This window comes from Tachypleus tridentatus, chromosome 10 (genome assembly GCF_004210375.1).
Source record: "Tachypleus tridentatus isolate NWPU-2018 chromosome 10, ASM421037v1, whole genome shotgun sequence".
In the NCBI taxonomy this organism is placed as follows: Eukaryota; Metazoa; Arthropoda; class Merostomata; order Xiphosura; family Limulidae; genus Tachypleus; species Tachypleus tridentatus.
Genome location: NC_134834.1, coordinates 116,542,867 through 116,566,277, shown reverse-complemented (window position 1 = coordinate 116,566,277; position 23,411 = coordinate 116,542,867). Strand labels below are relative to the sequence as shown.

The 23,411-nt window shown below is 30.2% G+C and overlaps 1 protein-coding gene and 1 long non-coding RNA gene across 3 annotated transcripts in view; one reads left to right on the top strand and one right to left on the bottom strand.

Annotated features, from left to right (window-relative positions):
* Positions 1 to 23,411, top strand: part of LOC143230147 (cytoplasmic dynein 2 heavy chain 1-like) — a 291,177-nt gene that overhangs the window by 259,969 nt on the left and 7,797 nt on the right. The window contains 9 exon segments of the mRNA XM_076463222.1: positions 3,937 to 4,047; positions 4,478 to 4,633; positions 5,922 to 6,003; positions 7,357 to 7,413; positions 7,416 to 7,463; positions 7,466 to 7,554; positions 10,532 to 10,753; positions 12,327 to 12,542; positions 22,216 to 22,415. Of these exon segments, the coding sequence (XP_076319337.1) occupies positions 3,937 to 4,047; positions 4,478 to 4,633; positions 5,922 to 6,003; positions 7,357 to 7,413; positions 7,416 to 7,463; positions 7,466 to 7,554; positions 10,532 to 10,753; positions 12,327 to 12,542; positions 22,216 to 22,415 (1,181 nt within the window).
* LOC143230148 (uncharacterized) lies at positions 10,594 to 22,406 on the bottom strand. 2 transcript variants are annotated; one of them, XR_013016268.1, is made up of 3 exons: positions 22,274 to 22,406; positions 11,753 to 11,898; positions 10,594 to 10,732 (listed from the first exon to the last, which is right to left on the bottom strand). It is a non-coding gene; the product is annotated as an uncharacterized LOC143230148 (long non-coding RNA). The 2 variants fall into 2 exon arrangements; XR_013016267.1 differs by having other exon boundaries at positions 11,753 to 11,857.

The window sequence follows — 23,411 nt, the reverse complement described above, 5'->3', positions numbered from 1 at the left end:
TTTGTATATAGTTTTGGTTGTTGAACATGAAGTTTGTCTTTATCGTGATGAATTCTATGAGGGTTGCTGGGAAGGTCTATTGATGGGTTAGGGTCTCTGATATAGAGTTTTAAGGCTATCTTGCAGGCTTCAGTTGTTGGGACTTCTGTAAAGAGGGATGTGGACATTATTGATTGTAGTGGACAATCTGGTTTATGAGGTTTGGGGATGTCGTATATTTGTGGAGTGTGTGAGTCGGTGTTGTGTAGGTAGGAATAAAGTGTTTTTAAAATTGTGTTGGTTTTTTCATTTTTAGTAGTATTTTGTTCATTTGTGTTTTGTGTATATTGCTTTAAATTTGTTAGTGTCTGATAGGACGTTCTTCATTTTTTGGATATATTCATTCGTGTTCGTTATGACTATCGCGTTACCTTTATCCGCTTTTAGAATTTTTATGTTTTTGTCTTGTTTTATGTTTTTAATGGAATTAATGTCTCTTTTTGTAAGGTTATTTTTTAGTTTTCTGTTTTGTGAAATTATGTTGATGGTTTTCTAAGAAAATTCTTTGAAAAAATCGTTTAAGATGTTGTTTCTAGGTGTTTCTGGAAAATATTAATTTTTAATTTTACCTGGGAAGTTTGGCTGTTGGATGTCAATAGAATTGTCAAAGTTGTTTTCTTTCTGTTGGTTGTTTTTTGTTGTTTTTGTTTTCTGTGGAAAGTATCACAAGTCTCCTGGCTAGGTCTTCTAAACATGTTTTAATTTTCAAGTTTAGGAGGTACCTAGGTGCAATTGTTCTTTGTTAATAGATGTATCTCGTCTGTGTTTAATTGTCAGTCGGATCTGTTAATTATGAGGTTAGTCAATGGTGTTTTTTGGTTGGTGTCTTTTCTGTTGTTTGTATCATAGTTTTTCTTGTTTTTTATTGTAGCAGATCTTTTTGTCCTTATCATTCCTTGTGTTGATTTGGTTTATGTTTCTTTTTATAAGTCCATAAATCTCTGGTTTAATAGTCTAGGTTCATTTTTTGTTTCTGTAAGGCATGTAGTTCTTTGTATTTCATGTTCAACATGGCTTTCAGTAGTTTTTTCTGTAAATGTTCGATGTATGTGTATTAACTAATCTTGTTTCTCCAGTGAAGTACCTAACCAGATATATATTTTCAGTACAGGAAAATTAAAACTTTCAGTAAGGGGACAATGTAAGCATTTCTTAATTGGGATTTTCTTGTTAGCTTTAATAAACGTGTATAGTGTTTTTATTAGTTGTTATTTTTCTGTTCATTTCAGTAGTGTATTACACGTTGTTAATTGTTACTTCCATGTTTAGTTTAGTAGTGTAGTATACATTGTTGTTCATTGTTACTTTCATGTTAAGTTTAGTAGTGTGGTATACATTGTTGTTAATTGTTACTTTCATGTTAAGTTTAGTAGTGTAGTATACATTGTTGTTAATTGTTACTTTCATGTTTAGTTTAATAGTGTGGTATACATTGTTGTTAATTGTTACTTTCATGTTAAGTTTAGTAGTGTAGTATACATTGTTGTTAATTGTTACTTTCATGTTAAGTTTAGTAGTGTAGTATACATTGTTGTTAATTGTTACTTTCATGTTTAGTTTAATAGTGTGGTATACATTGTTGTTAATTGTTACTTTCATGTTACGTTTAGTAGTGTAGTATACATTGTTGTTAATTGTTACTTTCATGTTAAGTTTAGTAGTGTGGTATACATTGTTGTTAATTGTTACTTTCATGTTAAGTTTAGTAGTGTGGTATACATTGTTGTTAATTGTTACTTTCAATGTAAGTTTAGTAGTGTGGTATACATTGTTGTTAATTGTTACTTTCATGTTAAGTTTAGTAGTGTAGTATACATTGTTGTTAATTGTTACTTTCATGTTAAGTTTAGTAGTGTGGTATACATTGTTGTTAATTGTTACTTTCATGTTAAGTTTAGTAGTGTGGTATACATTGTTGTTAATTGTTACTTTCATGTTAAGTTTAGTAGTGTAGTATACATTGTTGTTAATTGTTACTTTCATGTTTAGTTTAGTAGTGTAGTATACATTGTTGTTAATTGTTACTTTCATGTTAAGTTTAGTAGTGTAGTAACATTGTTGTTAATTGTTACTTTCATGTTAAGTTTAGTAGTGTGGTATACATTGTTGTTAATTGTTACTTTCATGTTAAGTTTAGTAGTGTGGTATACATTGTTGTTAATTGTTACTTTCATGTTAAGTTTAGTAGTGTAGTATACATTGTTGTTAATTGTTACTTTCATGTTAAGTTTAGTAGTGTGGTATACATTGTTGTTAATTGTTACTTTCATGTTAAGTTTAGTAGTGTGGTATACATTGTTGTTAATTGTTACTTTCATGTTAAGTTTAGTAGTGTGGTATACATTGTTGTTAATTGTTACTTTCATGTTAAGTTTAGTAGTGTGGCATATACATTGTTGTTAATTGTTCACTTTCATGTTAAGTTTAGTAGTGTGGTATACATTGTTGTTAATTGTTACTTTCATGTTAAGTTTAGTAGTGTGGTATACATTGTTGTTAATTGTTACTTTCATGTTAAGTTTAGTAGTGTGGTATACATTGTTGTTAATTGTTACTTTCATGTTAAGTTTAGTAGTGTGGTATGCATTGTTGTTAATTGTTACTTTCATGTTAAGTTTAGTAGTGTGGTATACATTGTTGTTAATTGTTACTTTCATGTTAAGTTTAGTAGTGTGGTATACATTGTTGTTAATTGTTACTTTCATGTTTAGTTTAGTAGTGTGGTATACATTGTTGTTAATTGTTACTTTCATGTTAAGTTTAGTAGTGTGGTATACATTGTTGTTAATTGTTACTTTCATGTTTAGTTTAGTAGTGTGGTATACATTGTTGTTAATTGTTACTTTCATGTTGTTTAGTAGTGTGGTATACATTGTTGTTAATTGTTACTTTCATGTTTAGTTTAGTAGTGTGGTATACATTGTTGTTAATTGTTACTTTCATGTTAAGTTTAGTAGTGTGGTATACATTGTTGTTAATTGTTACTTTCATGTTAAGTTTAGTAGTGTGGTATACATTGTTGTTAATTGTTACTTTCATGTTAAGTTTAGTAGTGTGGTATACATTGTTGTTAATTGTTACTTTCATGTTAAGTTTAGTAGTGTGGTATACATTGTTGTTAATTGTTACTTTCATGTTAAGTTTAGTAGTGTGGCATACATTGTTGTTAATTGTTACTTTCATGTTAAGTTTAGTAGTGTGGTATACATTGTTGTTAATTGTTACTTTCATGTTAAGTTTAGTAGTGTGGTATACATTGTTGTTAATTGTTACTTTCATGTTAAGTTTAGTAGTGTGGCATACATTGTTGTTAATTGTTACTTTCATGTTAAGTTTAGTAGTGTGGTATACATTGTTGTTAATTGTTACTTTCATGTTAAGTTTAGTAGTGTGGTATACATTGTTGTTAATTGTTACTTTCATGTTAAGTTTAGTAGTGTGGTATACATTGTTGTTAATTGTTACTTTCATGTTTAGTTTAGTAGTGTGGTATACATTGTTGTTAATTGTTACTTTCATGTTAAGTTTAGTAGTGTGGTATACATTGTTGTTAATTGTTACTTTCATGTTAAGTTTAGTAGTGTGGTATACATTGTTGTTAATTGTTACTTTCATGTTTAGTTTAGTAGTGTAGTATACATTGTTGTTAATTGTCACTTTTATTGTTTAATTGGCACCTCTATGATTAGTTAACTTGGGCAGTGACTAAACATTTTGTTTAATGATACAATAGTAGTCAACTCTAGTTTCCTAATGAATTATGTTATTTTAACTCAATGAAGACAGCTTCTATATCTCTTAAAGGAAAGCATTGATAAAATAGGTGTTTCTAGGGTTTGCATTGTTTCTGTAAGGTTGTAAGTTTCAAGACTATATATACACTTGTGATATTTGCAGGAGATCAGTTCTCTTCAACCTCACCCTAAATTTAGGTTATGGCTCACTTCAGAAGCCCGTACTGAATTTTCTCATATCCTTCTTCAGATGTGCTTGAAAGTCACATATGAAGTAAGTTACTCGGTCCTTGGAATTCTAACATGTTATAAAATATCAAATACTTTAACTCTTGTATTAATGTCACATGCTATTTCATAAATGTTCAAAACCTTTAACACTGAGCAGATTCCTTTCTAATTAACTTATAATTAGTCAAATTTACAAAGAGCTTTCCAAACTAAAAATATTTTCTTTCATGATTTGTTAGTACTTAGATATTCATACATTACTGTTTTGTTAGTAATTAGATATTTGTACATTACTGTTTTGTTAGTAATTAGATATTTGTACATTACTGTTTTGTTAGTAATTAGATATTTGTACATTACTGTTTTGTTAGTAATTAGATATTTGTACATTACTGTTTTGTTTATAAAACAAAAGTTTTTATAAAATAAAAAGTAAAAATTTTTACATAAAATTTGTGACTTATTTTTTCTAGTCTCCTCCAGGCATCAAAAAAAATCTTCTGAGAACTTATGAGACATGGACACCAGATTTTATCTCTAGAGGAGGAAACATAGTTCGTTCTCAAGCTCTTTTTGCTTTGGCCTGGTATCATGCAGTTGTTCAAGAACGTCGGTCATATATTCCACAGGTTTCTTTTGATTTGTTTTTCAATTTATACTGTACAAACCATACTTTTATGAAATTAAGACATTTGTTTTACAACAATTATGATTGTATCAAGTTCAACTGGTCACTTAATTTCTATTGGTATAGTAAAGTAGAACTTAATGGACAGCTGCAACAAAAACAGCTATTTTTTGTCACATCAGTACTGCCCCATGTTTAACGTTTTAATATGTGATTCGTGTGTGTGTTTTATAACCATAAAATTTTCAAGCCATACACCTAAACACATTAATGTGAAATTTTATTTTAAATATGGTGCACATTTTTAACAAAAAAGGATCCTAGGGTAGAAGCTACAACATGGAATTATAAAATGTATCCTAGGTTTTGGAGGTGACTGAAGAAGTAGGACTGACATTGCAGTGGGGATACACTGTCTATATATATTACACATAAGCATGATACTTATGATAACATCTTTCTCTATGTGACTCCTCTCCAGAACTTTTAACTTAATTTTAATTAGACAAATTAAAAATTGTACAATAGAAATGACTGTGTTATGAAGTAAGTTTTACATCAAGATATTTTAGAGTAATAATTAAAAGTTAGTACTGGATGTTTGAGATTTTCAGTTATGTCCATTTGTATGTGTGTTTTTTTGTGTTTTCACCTGCATGTCTCAAACTTATAGACCAACATACATGAAAATTTTTCTCATGATAAGGAGCCAGTACAGGACATTATTTATACTGAGTAAACAGGACATTTTTGTGGTTTTAGATTAGTAACTCTGTAAAATGGTATCAGTTTTGTACCAGCTTTCATGTGCACACTAAGGTTGATCATTACACTATAGAAAGTGATCTAGATTTCTGATCATTCTGGATTTTAGAAGGATTCCTTTTGAAGTCTGACTGTAATAATGTTGTAGGCCACCTGGTGTGAGAGAAGAATATTATACTCTTTAAGTAGTAACACTTTTCTTGCTAAGCATTTCATTAAATATACAATATCTATATTTTTATGTCAAGAATTTTTTGTCTACATATATTTGTCTAACTTCACTTCTGTAATCATAAAAGAAATGTCATAAGTTTTCATATTTTTCATTATTTGTTTTAACATTTCCAGAGAATTGTGGGTGTGAATAGGTTATTTCTCTTATAAATAGCCATATTTTTATGTCTTCTCATCATTGACCATAAGTAGTTACTCTTGTTTGATTTTATTATGTTTAAACATAACTTTTGTTTTTGTTTTCTTCCTTTGGATCTAATAATGAATAACACATTGGTTATATGATTCAGGGCTGGACTAAATTTTATGAATTCAATATTGCTGACCTTCGAGCAAGTACAGAAGTAATTGATCGTGTTACCAGTTCATCAAGTAAGTATTTTAAAATTATTCATTTGTTATTAAGCACATAGCTATTTGTGTCTACTGCAAATATCAAAACCCATTTTTTAACATGATAAGCCCTCAGAGTTATTGTTGAGTCAAACATAAGTGTAATGGATCTCACTGGTTTGTTTGTATATGGCTAGCTTTATTTCATTATGCTGATGTATAATATTGATTGTTGACTTAATTATTTACCTCCAGTAAAATCGTTCATGACATTTATCATAAACTATAATGTTTTCATTTCTAAAGGTGAACTTACACTGTACTTATAACCTTATAAGCTATACTTTGATTTCTTTTCATATAAAGATTTGAAAATAAGATGTCTCATATAATAAACAAATAAATGTATTCTTCAATTTGCTGTTTTTCCCAGTTTTCCTCACCGTATCTTTAATACCTCAAAACAGTTTAGATGACTGCCTTTGTTTATAATGTTAATGAAAATAAATAATTCTTTCTTAAATTCTACATTTTTTACAATGTCCAATTCATTACATTTACGTGTATAACCTGTTATATAAAAGATGATAGATTTGATGTTTTTTATATTAACTCTCCATTATTCCTAGAATATTACAGTATTTTAATTTATACATTGAGTTTGTGCATATTATAGTTTTACCTATAGCTACAGTTTCTCAGTAGACCTCTCCATTATTCCTAGAATATTACAGTAGTTTGTTTTATACATTGAGTTTGTGCATATCATAGTTTTACCTACAGCTACAGTTTCTCAGTAAACCTCTTCATTATTACTAGAATATTACAGTAGTTTGTTTTATACATTCAATTAGATTTCAAGGATATAGTAGTTTTACCTACTGTTACAGTTTATCAATAGAGTTCTCCATTATTCCCAGAATCTTACAGTATTTTTAGCTTATACCTTGAATTAAAGGTCCAGCATATTGTAATTTTACCTACAGCTATAGTTTCTCAGTAGACCTTTTCATTATTCTTTGAATCTTACAGTATTTTGATATATACACAGAATTAGAGTTCCAACATGTGTTAGTTTTCGTACAGCTACAGTTTAGTGTAATAAAGTTATTGCTGGTTTAGAGGGAACTACAGAGTATTAAAATGTTTTAAATAGACTGTGTTTCATGTATGTATATTTAATTTATAGAATGTGAGAGACAGTGAAACTTTTTGTTGTTTTTTTATTTCATGTAAATTATAAATTTTTTACCTCATTTCACGCATTTAGTGGAAGTTTGTTGAAAGACTGTTGTTTCACATAAATATTATATTCCTTCACCAAATACGAAATTCATTAAAACTTTGCTCCTTGGCTTGTTTTATGTAGACACCTTTGTTTCACTTCCACAGCTCGTGATATTCAATGGGACTTTGTTCATGGACTCTTTCTCAATGCAATTTATGGTGGCGAGTGGATAATCCTTTTGATATTTCTGTTCTTGACTCATTACACCCGCAGTTTTTGACTCATCTGTCATCTCTGGCACAACTCGCAGTCAACAAGCTTTGGCCAAGGACGTGATTCTACCAACGTCCGCTGATATAAAAGTAAAACTTCTGTAACGGTTCTTAGTTAGAATCCAACTTGTATCTTGAGAAACTGTTTTCTTTAATGGTTTTGGTTTTTAACTATTTCCTGACAGTATCACCTTTCTGTGAGATATATTGGTATGAATTATTTAATAGTTTTAGTTTATATCAATATTCACCAAAATTTAAAGGTATTCAAGTATTAAATAGTTATTTTTGGTTTATATTTATTGGTCTTAATGTATGTATGAATTCGATGCTCTTAGTAATAAAGGTGTTGTACTACAGAGACTTAGTGCCCAAATACAATTAAAAGTGTGATTAACTTATCTCCAGGTAAAAATACATATTGCCAAACTTTATCACGAAACAGAAGGTGAGATTTGTTATTTATAATAAATAATATACTTTTAATACATTCAAAGAATAGTACTTATAACCTTTTAGAGAAATATTATTTGATTGTATGTATTAATAGTCGAGTTTTATCCTTGAATTACTTTGTTAGCTCTAGTTGAAAGCTAAACATTTTGTAATTTAAACTGAACATTACAGTAATAATGTGATCTTGTTTAGTTTTCTTTGTTAAGAGTTTTAACCCTATCCAGACAGATGAGAATCTTTGAACTTTCAAGTATAAAGTTTCAAAATTTAAGTATAATAATCATTATTATCTTTTAACACTTTTAACTTAAAAATATTTTAATATTTTGTCATTGTCATAAGAAAACACAACACCATATGTAGTAGTGTTCATGAAAAACTACAGTAAGTAGGAAAATCTATCAGAAATGTGGATATTTAATCAACTATTTTTGGCATATTTGTTTCCTCTTTAGTTTCACATCATCACCTGTGTTGGAACTAGTTTCCCAAATGTAAAACTTATCTGATTTTGAAAGAACAATGAAAAAGAAAAGTTCAAACCTTCATTTCTGTGTCATTCTGTGAAGTCTCACTTGTGATCATTACAATTTAGTTTTTCTGTGATTGTTCTGCTTTTCTCTAAAGATAAGTGTATGTTTACTAAACAAAAATAACATTTCTTATGATTATAATTATCAGTTACTTTCCTTCACTGTTTGAATTTTTTATTATGATAGTTTGTTCTCAGCCTTCTATGATTTAATGGTAGTTGGTCTAAGCAAACACTGACAAAGTGAATATTTTCTTTTAACTTAAATAAGGATTTATTAAAAAAAACTAAATTTCTGAGATATAAATTGATCTTGACTGAACAGAAAGGGTACTTTAGGTTTATTTTGTATTTCCTTATATGGTTACATGTGTGATCAAATTTACCACACTCATTTTGGGTAGATAAAGTAAGAGATAAGGTATAAAGGTTTACTGAGAAAATGTTTTAAGTTTATTTAGGAGGTTATGCACATGAAACTTGAGATGTTTAAAAGAAAAGTGTGTTTTCATGTGAAAAATCACTCAGCACTCAGAGCAGTCAATGCTTTAACTGCATATATTCAACAGAGAATTTTTCATGAAAATATTTTATTAAAACTCCTGATTTTTTGTCTATAAATGACTCTTAATAACTGCTGAAAGCTTGCAGAATTTTTGTGAAGATAATGTATGGGAAGATATAGTATGGAAACTCCTAAATAAACAGTTTATGATTTAGAATTGTGTTCTTCTCAGTAAACTATTTGCAACAGGAACATCTTTCCTTATATTGTGTGCTACAGACAGGATGTTAGAAAAACATGTAGGTTCAATAAATCTTAATAGAAATGGGTAAAATAGGTTATAGGGTTTTTATTCGTTATTTGCCACAGAAATATTTGTAATTTAGAACTGTATTCAACTTTGTAAACTATTTGCCACAAAATATCTCTCCATATGATGTAAGTTAGAAGTGTATCTCAGAACAGCTGGTAAGGGCACTAAGACTTTTATTCCAGTAAAATACAGAAGAATGTTTCAACCTTCCTAGGTCATCTTCAGGTTAATTAACAGAGTTTGCAATTGACCGTTGCTGGACACACATCTTAGGGACAAGAGTATAAACTAATACAGAATTGTAGGGAGTGTTGGAGCTATACTGGATTATACATTACCTGGGACTCAGCACATGAAGCAAAACAAAAACTCAACATAGCAAGAAACCAAATAAACACAGCCACAACACTGTGCTCACCCATAAAATTAACCACAAAATCAACAAAATAAAACAACACTTCATCAACATCAACAGATTTACTCAAAAAACCGTGGAAAACATTTTATGTACACACCTAGACCAACAACAATAAATCACAAGACACAACAAACTACAAAACCTTATACTGCTGCATACTATGTTTCAGACATCAGTGAAAAAATAACCAATATTTGGAAAAAAAACTTAAAACACAACATTCCAGTAAATACCAAATTTATTCAAAAACTTTCTACAAAACTAAAGCCCATGCTATGTAAAAACTACACTGACAAACACAACAGTAATATAATTTGCAAAATACAATGCAACAACTGCCACGACTTCTATAATGGAGAAACGAGCAGAAAAGTGGAAACCAGATTCAAAGAACACAAAAAGTCACCTTGACATGTTTTTGAACACTGCAAATAAAATAATTACAACATAACCATGGATAACACCCAGATACTAAGTACAGAAATAAATAGAAACAAACACAAATTCAAAGAAGCCTTACTTATACAACAACTAAAACTAAAATTAAACCAATATAAAGGAACACCTTTATACCTATACTAATTAATAACCTAGTATTAACATTCAACGCCCCCTACAATCCTGTACCCATTTATACTCTCATCCCTAAGACATGTCCATCAATGGTCACATTCAAACACTCTCTCTTTCTTAACCTGAAGATGAAACATTGTTCTCTCCTTATCAGTAAAAGTGTTAATACTTATACTAGCTGTTCTGAGATACATTTTTATTTCAAGTGGGTTTCTCTTCATCAAGAACTAAGTTAGATGTGTATTTGATTCCGTTATCTATTTGCTACAGGAATACCTTCACATTATTCGCAAGTTACCAGATGTGGATAACCCTGCATATTTTGGTCTACCAGCCAACATTGAGAGGTCAGCACAACGTATCATCAGCAGCCAGGTGATATCCCAGTTGAAGCTGTTGATGCGTTCTGTTGAAGCAGTTGCAAAATTTGATATCCATCGCTGGAGTACTGAACTGTCCCCAATTCTAAATCTGTGGAAGAAATTGAATCAGGTATGTGAAATACCTTTTATAATCATAAGATACATGGGTTCTTTATATCTAAGTAGATATGTTTATAAAGTATTAGAAGTACTGTCAAGAAAATTCATGCACACAGAACCATTTAGTCCATAACATTCTTTACACATACAGAACCATTAGTCCATAACATTCTTTACACACACAGAAACATTAGTCTGTAACATTCTTTACACACACAGAACCATTTAGTCCATAACATTCTTTACACACACACAACCATTTAGTCCATAACATTCTTTACACATACAGAACCATTAGTCCATAACATTCTTTACATGCACAGAACCATTTAGTCCATAACATTCTTTACACACACAGAACCATTTAGTCCATAACATTCTTTACACACACAGAACCATTTAGTCCATAACATTCTTTACACACACACAACCATTTAGTCCATAACATTCTTTACACACACAGAACCATTTAGTCCATAACATTCTTTACACACACACAACCATTAGTCCATAACATTCTTTACACACATAGAACCATTAGTCCATAACATTCTTTACACACACAGAACCATTTAGTCTGTAACATTCTTTACACACAGAGAACCATTAGTCCATAACATTCTTTACACACAGAGAACCATTTAGTCCATAACATTCTTTACACACAGAGAACCATTAGTCCATAACATTCTTTACACACAGAGAACCATTAGTCCATAACATTTTTACACACACACAGAACCATTTAGTCCATAACATTCTTTACACACACAGAACCATTTAGTCCATAACATTCTTTACACACACAGAACCATTTAGTCCATAACATTCTTTACAGATACACAGAACCATTAGTCCTTAACATTCTTTACACACACAGAACCATTTTGTCCATAACATTCTTTACAGATACACAGATCCTTATAGTTAAGAAGATTCTTCACACACACACAGAACCATGAAGGTAAGAGCATTATCCACAATATGTAATTTACATAAATCAACATACAGCCAAGATCCTTCTTTATGACCCTATTTGATTCAGTATGCAGCCAGGATCCTTCTTTACAACATTGTTTTAACCAATATGCAGCCAGGATCCTTCTTCACATCCCTATATAAACCAGTATGCAGTCAGGATCCTTCCTTACAATCCTATATAAACCAGTATACACCCAAAGTCTTTCTTTACAACCATATATAAATCAGTGTACAGCCAATATCCATTTTTACCACCCTATATAAACTAGTATAATTACAAGACTATTTACATAATACATATATTATGACTGTTTTACTGTATGTAATATGAGATATATGTTATAAAGAGTTATTTTGTGATGTTCCTGATGCATTTTTGAATTATTAATCCACAATTGCTCTGAATATTTTCTTTGTATTATGTAAAATGATGTCTTTTTCTGTGAGTTTTTGTTTCCTCTGAGATTTAGATTTAATTTGATATAAAAGAAAACAGAAATATTTTCTGTGAAAATATTTTTCATAAACAGTGAAAGAAAGCCAGGATACTTTGTTAGTAGATAGAAATGGTGTAAGACATGCTATATAATGAATCTCTATAGGGATCTCAGCTGATTCAAATGAAAGTGGCTCCACCTGTAGAAAATGCAGGATCAGAGCTGCCAGTGGTGACATTTGTTCGTTTGGAACATTACAATGGAATTCGTCTCGTACAAAGTATTCATGCATCTCTTGCTGCAGTGAGTAAAGTAATCCGTGGAACTATCCTTCTAAATAAAGATACTCGGACACTGGCTTCTTCCTTGTTACAACATGAGGTAAACTAGTCTTTCTCTATTTATGTGTGTTTAATCAATTAAGATGTAATCTATAAAACTGTGAGAATAAAGAAACTGTCATATAAACTCATTCCTTCTAACAATATATGATATACTTCTATGTCTCTGTATATGATCAGTTGTTGTAACTTGTACATATTTTATAAGAAGCATGTACTTAAATGCTTTATATACATTGGCATCAGAAATAATTAATGAATGTAAGTATTAGATAAAGTTATTACCATTTCTGGTAAGTTTTTGAATATAATTCACTTCTCCATATGTATCTTAAAGTTGTATTCAGTTTCTAAAATAATACGCAGGTTATTTTCCTTTGAAAGAAAAAAACGACACATTTTCAGTTTTGGGGAAATTACTAAACGTTTTTTTACACCTTAGAACAAAGTGTTTGTGTCAGGCTGTTATTTATTTCAGTTTGCTTTTGTGTTAGTACTGAGTTTGTGTTTCAGTAAGTTTATATACAATTATGAAGTAAGTGATTGTTTAGGAGAAGTAAGGTGATATTAAGTTTGTAGGTGAACTTTGTAGAACTGAGTTTGTGTTTCAGTAAGTTTATAAAACAGGCCGTGTAGATACAATTATGAAGTAAGTGATTGTTTAGGAGAAGTAAGGTGATATTAAGTTTGTAGGTGAACTTTGTAGAACTGAGTTTGTGTTTCAGTAAGTTTATATACAATTATGAAGTAAGTGATTGTTTAGGAGAAGTAAGGTGATATTAAGTTTGTAGGTGAACTTTGTAGAACTGAGTTTGTGTTTCAGTAAGTTTATAAAAACAGGCCGTGTAGATACAATTATGAAGTAAGTGATTGTTTAGGAGAAGTAAGGTGATATTAAGTTTGTAGGTGAACTTTGTAGAACTGAGTTTGTGTTTCAGTAAGTTTATAAAAAACAGGGCGTGTAGATACAATTATGAAGTAAGTGATTGTTTAGGAGAAGTAAGGTGATATTAAGTTTGTAGGTGAACTTTGTAGAACTGAGTTTGTGTTTCAGTAAGTTTATAAAAACAGGACGTGTAGATACAATTATGAAGTAAGTGATTGTTTAGGAGAAGTAAGGTGATATTAAGTTTGTAGGTGAACTTTGTAGAACTGAGTTTGTGTTTCAGTAAGTTTATAAAAACAGGACGTGTAGATACAATTATGAAGTAAGTGATTGTTTAGGAGAAGTAAGGTGATATTAAGTTTGTAGGTGAACTTTGTAGAACTGAGTTTGTGTTTCAGTAAGTTTATAAAAACAGGACGTGTAGATACAATTATGTGGTAAGTGATTGTTTAGGAGAAGTAAGGTGATATTAAGTTTGTAGGTGAACTTTATAGAACTGAGTTTGTGTTTCAGTAAGTTTATAAAAACAGGACGTGTAGATACAATTATGTGGTAAGTGATTGTTTAGGAGAAGTAAGGTGATATTAAGTTTGTAGGTGAACTTTATAGAACTGAGTTTGTGTGTCAGTAAGTTTATAAAAACAGGACGTATAGATACAATTATGAGGTAAGTGATTGTTTAGGAGAAGTAAGGTGATATTAAGTTTGTAGGTGAACTTTGTAGAACTGAGTTTGTGTTTCAGTAAGTTTATAAAAACAGGATGTGTAGATACAATTATGAGGTAAGTGATTGTTTAGGAGAAGTAAGGTGATATTAAGTTTGTAGGTGAACTTTATAGAACTGAGTTTGTGTTTCAGTAAGTTTATAAAAACAGGATGTGTAGATACAATTATGAGGTAAGTGATTGTTTAGGAGAAGTAAGGTGATATTAAGTTTGTAGGTGAACTTTATAGAACTGAGTTTGTGTTTCAGTAAGTTTATAAAACAGGATGTATAGATACAATTATGAAGTAAGTGATTGTTTAGGAGAAGTAAGGTGATATTAAGTTTGTAGGTGAACTTTATAGAACTGAGTTTGTGTTTCAGTAAGTTTATAAAACAGGACGTGTAGATACAATTATGAAGTAAGTGATTGTTTAGGAGAAGTAAGGTGATATTAAGTTTGTAGGTGAACTTTGTAGAACTGAGTTTGTGTTTCAATAAGTTTATAAAAACAGGCCGTGTAGATACAATTATGAAGTAAGTGATTGTTTAGGAGAAGTAAGGTGATATTAAGTTTGTAGGTGAACTTTGTAGAACTGAGTTTGTGTTTCAGTAAGTTTATAAAAACAGGCCGTGTAGATACAATTATGAAGTAAGTGATTGTTTAGGAGAAGTAAGGTGATATTAAGTTTGTAGGTGAACTTTGTAGAACTGAGTTTGTGTTTCAGTAAGTTTATATACAATTATGAGGTAAGTGATTGTTTAGGAGAAGTAAGGTGATATTAAGTTTGTAGGTGAACTTTGTAGAACTGAGTTTGTGTTTCAGTAAGTTTATAAAAACAGGCCGTGTAGATACAATTATGAAGTAAGTGATTGTTTAGGAGAAGTAAGGTGATATTAAGTTTGTAGGTGAACTTTGTAGAACTGAGTTTGTGTTTCAGTAAGTTTATAAAACAGGACGTGTAGATACAATTATGAAGTAAGTGATTGTTTAGGAGAAGTAAGGTGATATTAAGTTTGTAGGTGAACTTTGTAGAACTGAGTTTGTGTTTCAGTAAGTTTATAAAAACAGGACGTGTAGATACAATTATGAAGTAAGTGATTGTTTAGGAGAAGTAAGGTGATATTAAGTTTGTAGGTGAACTTTGTAGAACTGAGTTTGTGTTTCAGTAAGTTTATAAAAACAGGACGTGTAGATACAATTATGAAGTAAGTGATTGTTTAGGAGAAGTAAGGTGATATTAAGTTTGTAGGTGAACTTTGTAGAACTGAGTTTGTGTTTCAGTAAGTTTATAAAAACAGGACGTATAGATACAATTATGAAGTAAGTGATTGTTTAGGAGAAGTAAGGTGATATTAAGTTTGTATTTCAACTTTGTAGAACTGAGTTTGTGTTTCAGTAAGTTTATAAAACAGGACGTGTAGATACAATTATGTGGTAAGTGATTGTTTAGGAGAAGTAAGGTGATATTAAGTTTGTAGGTGAACTTTATAGAACTGAGTTTGTGTTTCAGTAAGTTTATAAAACAGGACGATGTAGATACAATTATGTGGTAAGTGATTGTTTAGGAGAAGTAAGGTGATATTAAGTTTGTAGGTGAACTTTGTAGAACTGAGTTTGTGTGTCAGTAAGTTTATAAAACAGGACGTATAGATACAATTATGAGGTAAGTGATTGTTTAGGAGAAGTAAGGTGATATTAAGTTTGTAGGTGAACTTTGTAGAACTGAGTTTGTGTTTCAGTAAGTTTATAAAACAGGATGTGTAGATACAATTATGAAGTAAGTGATTGTTTAGGAGAAGTAAGGTGATATTAAGTTTGTAGGTGAACTTTATAGAACTGAGTTTGTGTTTCAGTAAGTTTAAAAAAACAGGATGTGTAGATACAATTATGAAGTAAGTGATTGTTTAGGAGAAGTAAGGTGATATTAAGTTTGTAGGTGAACTTTATAGAACTGAGTTTGTGTTTCAGTAAGTTTATAAAACAGGATGTGTAGATACAATTATGAAGTAAGTGATTGTTTAGGAGAAGTAAGGTGATATTAAGTTTGTAGGTGAACTTTGTAGAACTGAGTTTGTGTTTCAATAAGTTTATAAAAACAGGCCGTGTAGATACAATTATGAAGTAAGTGATTGTTTAGGAGAAGTAAGGTAATATTAAGTTTGTAGGTGAACTTTGTAGAACTGAGTTTGTGTTTCAGTAAGTTTATAAAACAGGCCGTGTAGATACAATTATGAAGTAAGTGATTGTTTAGGAGAAGTAAGGTGATATTAAGTTTGTAGGTGAACTTTGTAGAACTGAGTTTGTGTTTCAGTAAGTTTATATACAATTATGAGGTAAGTGATTGTTTAGGAGAAGTAAGGTGATATTAAGTTTGTAGGTGAACTTTGTAGAACTGAGTTTGTGTTTCAGTAAGTTTATAAAACAGGCGTGTAGATACAATTATGAAGTAAGTGATTGTTTAGGAGAAGTAAGGTGATATTAAGTTTGTAGGTGAACTTTGTAGAACTGAGTTTGTGTTTCAGTAAGTTTATAAAACAGGACGTGTAGATACAATTATGAAGTAAGTGATTGTTTAGGAGAAGTAAGGTGATATTAAGTTTGTAGGTGAACTTTGTAGAACTGAGTTTGTGTTTCAGTAAGTTTATAAAACAGGACGTGTAGATACAATTATGAAGTAAGTGATTGTTTAGGAGAAGTAAGGTGATATTAAGTTTGTAGGTGAACTTTGTAGAACTGAGTTTGTGTTTCAGTAAGTTTATAAAACAGGACGTGTAGATACAATTATGAAGTAAGTGATTGTTTAGGAGAAGTAAGGTGATATTAAGTTTGTAGGTGAACTTTGTAGAACTGAGTTTGTGTTTCAGTAAGTTTATAAAAACAGGACGTATAGATACAATTATGAAGTAAGTGATTGTTTAGGAGAAGTAAGGTGATATTAAGTTTGTATTTCAACTTTGTAGAACTGAGTTTGTGTTTCAGTAAGTTTATAAAAACAGGACGTGTAGATACAATTATGTGGTAAGTGATTGTTTAGGAGAAGTAAGGTGATATTAAGTTTGTAGGTGAACTTTATAGAACTGAGTTTGTGTTTCAGTAAGTTTATAAAAACAGGACGTGTAGATACAATTATGTGGTAAGTGATTGTTTAGGAGAAGTAAGGTGATATTAAGTTTGTAGGTGAACTTTGTAGAACTGAGTTTGTGTGTCAGTAAGTTTATAAAAACAGGACGTATAGATACAATTATGAGGTAAGTGATTGTTTAGGAGAAGTAAGGTGATATTAAGTTTGTAGGTGAACTTTGTAGAACTGAGTTTGTGTTTCAGTAAGTTTATAAAAACAGGATGTGTAGATACAATTATGAGGTAAGTGATTGTTTAGGAGAAGTAAGGTGATATTAAGTTTGTAGGTGAACTTTATAGAACTGAGTTTGTGTTTCAGTAAGTTTATAAAAACAGGACGTATAGATACAATTATGAGGTAAGTGATTGTTTAGGAGAAGTAAGGTGATATTAAGTTTGTAGGTGAACTTTATAGAACTGAGTTTGTGTTTCAGTAAGTTTATAAAAACAGGACGTATAGATACAATTATGAAGTAAGTGATTGTTTAGGAGAAGTAAGGTGATATTAAGTTTGTAGGTGAACTTTATAGAACTGAGTTTGTGTTTCAGTAAGTTTATAAAAACAGGATGTGTAGATACAATTATGAAGTAAGTGATTGTTTAGGAGAAGTAAGGTGATATTAAGTTTGTAGGTGAACTTTGTAGAACTGAGTTTGTGTTTCAATAAGTTTATAAAAACAGGCCGTGTAGATACAATTATGAAGTAAGTGATTGTTTAGGAGAAGTAAGGTGATATTAAGTTTGTAGGTGAACTTTGTAGAACTGAGTTTGTGTTTCAGTAAGTTTATAAAAACAGGCCGTGTAGATACAATTATGAGGTAAGTGATTGTTTAGGAGAAGTAAGGTGATATTAAGTTTGTAGGTGAACTTTGTAGAACTGAGTTTGTGTTTCAGTAAGTTTATATACAATTATGAGGTAAGTGATTGTTTAGGAGAAGTAAGGTGATATTAAGTTTGTAGGTGAACTTTGTAGAACTGAGTTTGTGTTTCAGTAAGTTTATAAAACAGGCGTGTAGATACAATTATGAAGTAAGTGATTGTTTAGGAGAAGTAAGGTGATATTAAGTTTGTAGGTGAACTTTGTAGAACTGAGTTTGTGTTTCAGTAAGTTTATAAAACAGGACGTGTAGATACAATTATGAAGTAAGTGATTGTTTAGGAGAAGTAAGGTGATATTAAGTTTGTAGGTGAACTTTGTAGAACTGAGTTTGTGTTTCAGTAAGTTTATAAAAACAGGACGTGTAGATACAATTATGAAGTAAGTGATTGTTTAGGAGAAGTAAGGTGATATTAAGTTTGTAGGTGAACTTTGTAGAACTGAGTTTGTGTTTCAGTAAGTTTATAAAACAGGACGTGTAGATACAATTATGAAGTAAGTGATTGTTTAGGAGAAGTAAGGTGATATTAAGTTTGTAGGTGAACTTTGTAGAACTGAGTTTGTGTTTCAGTAAGTTTATAAAACAGGACGTATAGATACAATTATGAAGTAAGTGATTGTTTAGGAGAAGTAAGGTGATATTAAGTTTGTATTTCAACTTTGTAGAACTGAGTTTGTGTTTCAGTAAGTTTATAAAAACAGGACGTGTAGATACAATTATGTGGTAAGTGATTGTTTAGGAGAAGTAAGGTGATATTAAGTTTGTAGGTGAACTTTATAGAACTGAGTTTGTGTTTCAGTAAGTTTATAAAAACAGGACGTGTAGATACAATTATGTGGTAAGTGATTGTTTAGGAGAAGTAAGGTGATATTAAGTTTGTAGGTGAACTTTGTAGAACTGAGTTTGTGTGTCAGTAAGTTTATAAAAACAGGACGTATAGATACAATTATGAGGTAAGTGATTGTTTAGGAGAAGTAAGGTGATATTAAGTTTGTAGGTGAACTTTGTAGAACTGAGTTTGTGTTTCAGTAAGTTTATAAAAACAGGATGTGTAGATACAATTATGAAGTAAGTGATTGTTTAGGAGAAGTAAGGTGATATTAAGTTTGTAGGTGAACTTTATAGAACTGAGTTTGTGTTTCAGTAAGTTTAAAAAAACAGGATGTGTAGATACAATTATGAAGTAAGTGATTGTTTAGGAGAAGTAAGGTGATATTAAGTTTGTAGGTGAACTTTATAGAACTGAGTTTGTGTTTCAGTAAGTTTATAAAAACAGGATGTGTAGATACAATTATGAAGTAAGTGATTGTTTAGGAGAAGTAAGGTGATATTAAGTTTGTAGGTGAACTTTGTAGAACTGAGTTTGTGTTTCAGTAAGTTTATAAAAACAGGCCGTGTAGATACAATTATGAAGTAAGTGATTGTTTAGGAGAAGTAAGGTAATATTAAGTTTGTAGGTGAACTTTGTAGAACTGAGTTTGTGTTTCAGTAAGTTTATAAAACAGGCCGTAGATACAATTATGAAGTAAGTGATTGTTTAGGAGAAGTAAGGTGATATTAAGTTTGTAGGTGAACTTTGTAGAACTGAGTTTGTGTTTCAGTAAGTTTATATACAATTATGAGGTAAGTGATTGTTTAGGAGAAGTAAGGTGATATTAAGTTTGTAGGTGAACTTTGTAGAACTGAGTTTGTGTTTCAGTAAGTTTATAAAAACAGGCCGTGTAGATACAATTATGAAGTAAGTGATTGTTTAGGAGAAGTAAGGTAATATTAAGTTTGTAGGTGAACTTTGTAGAACTGAGTTTGTGTTTCAGTAAGTTTATAAAACAGGACGATGTAGATACAATTATGAAGTAAGTGATTGTTTAGGAGACGGAAGGTGATATTAAGTTTGTATTTCAACTTTGTAGAACTGAGTTTGTGTTTCAGTAAGTTTATAAAAACAGGACGTATAGATACAATTATGAAGTAAGTGATTGTTTAGGAGAAGTAAGGTATTATTAAGTTTGTAGGTGAACTTTGTAGAACTGAGTTTGTGTGTCAGTAAGTTTATAAAAACAGGACGTGTATATACAATTATGAAGTAAGTGATTGTTTAGGAGAAGTAAGGTCATATTAAGTTTGTAGGTGAACTTTGTAGAACTGAGTTTGTGTTTCAGTAAGTTTATAAAAACAGGACGTGTAGATACAATTATGAAGTAAGTGATTGTTTAGGAGAAGTAAGGTAATATTAAGTTTGTAGGTGAACTTTGTAGAACTGAGTTTGTGTTTCAGTAAGTTTATAAAAACAGGTCGTGTAGATACAATTATGAAGTAAGTGATTGTTTAGGAGAAGTAAGGTAATATTAAGTTTGTAGGTGAACTTTGTAGAACTGAGTTTGTGTTTCAGTAAGTTTTATAAAACAGGACGGTCGATACAATTATGAAGTAAGTGATTGTTTAGGAGACGGAAGGTGATATTAAGTTTGTATTTCAACTTTGTAGAACTGAGTTTGTGTTTCAGTAAGTTTATAAAAACAGGACGTATAGATACAATTATGAAGTAAGTGATTGTTTAGGAGAAGTAAGGTGATATTAAGTTTGTAGGTGAACTTTGTAGAACTGAGTTTGTGTTTCAGTAAGTTTATAAAAACAGGACGTATAGATACAATTATGAAGTAAGTGTTTGTTTAGGAGAAGTAAGGTGATATTAAGTTTGTATTTCAACTTTGTAGAACTGAGTTTGTGTTTCAGTAAGTTTATAAAAACAGGACGTGTAGATACAATTATGAGGTAAGTGATTGTTTAGGAGAAGTAAGGTGATATTAAGTTTGTAGGTGAACTTTGTAGAACTGAGTTTGTGTTTCAGTAAGTTTATAAAAACAGGACGTGTCGATACAATTATGAAGTAAGTGATTGTTTAGGAGACGGAAGGTGATATTAAGTTTGTATTTCAACTTTGTAGAACTGAGTTTGTGTTTCAGTAAGTTTATAAAAACAGGACGTATAGATACAATTATGAAGTAAGTGATTGTTTAGGAGAAGTAAGGTGATATTAAGTTTGTAGGTGAACTTTGTAGAACTGAGTTTGTGTTTCAGTAAGTTTATAAAAACAGGACGTATAGATACAATTATGAAGTAAGTGATTGTTTAGGAGAAGTAAGGTGATATTAAGTTTGTATTTCAACTTTGTAGAACTGAGTTTGTGTTTCAGTAAGTTTATAAAAACAGGACGTGTAGATACAATTATGAAGTAAGTGATTGTTTAGGAGAAGTAAGGTGATATTAAGTTTGTAGGTGAACTTTGTAGAACTGAGTTTGTGTTTCAGTAAGTTTATAAAAACAGGACGTATAGATACAATTATGAAGTAAGTGATTGTTTAGGAGAAGTAAGGTGATATTAAGTTTGTAGGTGAACTTTGTAGAACTGAGTTTGTGTTTCAGTAAGTTTATAAAAACAGGACGTATAGATACAATTATGAAGTAAGTGATTGTTTAGGAGAAGTAAGGTGATATTAAGTTTGTAGTTCAACTTTGTAGAACTGAGTTTGTGTTTCAGTAAGTTTATAAAAACAGGACGTGTAGATACAATTATGAAGTAAGTGATTGTTTAGGAGAAGTAAGGTGATATTAAGTTTGTATTTCAACTTTGTAGTTATAAATAGTTTCATTATGATCAGTGCTTTTCACTTTGACTATTCCAAGACAAACAATAAAGTCATTATTTTCAAAACAAGACCATTAAAGCCATTATAATAGCATATAAACGATAGAATAAATTGCTAATCTCTACTGTAACAGAAAGTAAATATTTATGTTCGTTAAACAAAGTTTTAGTTATCTTACAATAGTTTATTAAGTATTTGTGAGTTGAAATAAGCTAATAAATGTATAACTGGTCACTTTTTATTAAAACAGATAACTGTACTTCTTTAATTTTTATAATAGTGTAATGTTACTAAACTATAGAAATATTATTAAGTATATCCACATATTAGTATAAGAAACCAAATATTTTCTACATATCTGATAAGTTTTTAATGTTCTATTACATTGGACATATTTAACATTCTGTTTTAAAATAAATAATTAGTTATTTAGAATTTAACAAAAATTCTGCTTTGTTAATTTTTTTTTTTACAGACTCCAACTCAGTGGCAGAAAAAGTGGGAAGGATCGGATGATCCTCTACAATACTTACGTAGTGTCATGAGTCGAGCACTGGCCATCCAAAAGTGGCTTCAGAAAACTGAGTCGGACTCACTTCTGCAAGACACTCTAGATCTGTCAGAACTTTTCCACCCAGACACGTTCTTAAATGCCCTTCGTCAGCAATCTGCACGGTACTTACAAACATAAACCTTTTCTACAGGACTGTCACCACAGTGCAGGATTTATATCAAACTTAATACAACAGATTCTGTAGAGCATGCAGGAAAATTTATCAAAATCAAACAAACTGTAGTAAATGTGTCATAAAGTTAAAGATCAGTGTAAAACAAACTGTATGAAAATTTATATATATGTTCATCTGTCACACGCTGTCTGCTGAACAGTTATTCATAGAAAACAAAATTTTATATAAAAGTGCTTACTTTTAAGAATGCATTACAGGAATATTATTCATCCTAAAATTTATTGAGACTTCTTTGTTCATCAATCTTTGTTTTTGGCTGAACAGTTTAGCTGAGAAAAACTTATTAAAAACCTTGTTTTTTTCTGAGGGAATTTCAGGGGAAAATGGGATTTATTCCAACTTCTGACGTAAAGAAATATTTTTTAAATACAAGAAAGTAGGTAAACAAGTCCATTAAAACTGGAACATATATTTGTTGTTATTCAGTTTATACATTTTTCATGTTGTTATTATATACATGTATTACATTTTATTATACCAAGTCAAATAAATTGATTTAATAAAAGAACTCCTTTTTAACACTTCTTGTAGAAATAAGAACTGTCAGGAAGCACTACTTTATTAGTGGTCTTTTCTTGTACCCAGTAAATTGACAAGAAACAGTAACATCCAACAGAAAATATTCTTATAGCTAGTTAAGGAATTGAATTTTTAATTGTTCTGGATGAATCCAAACAGATTTGTCAACAGTGTATTCCAGTCAGTCTCTTTTGCTTATAACAACAAATACAATGGATTTTTTTCTTATTGAAATAACATTGAATGATACAGTTGTTAATGGCCCACTGAACAATACCATTGTATATCCATTGAAATAATTCAATGGGCATTTGCTAGTATATATAATAACCAGTATATAAAACTGGACCTGAAGTGTCCCTGTTGGATGGACAACCAATTACATGAAACCAGATCAGACGTA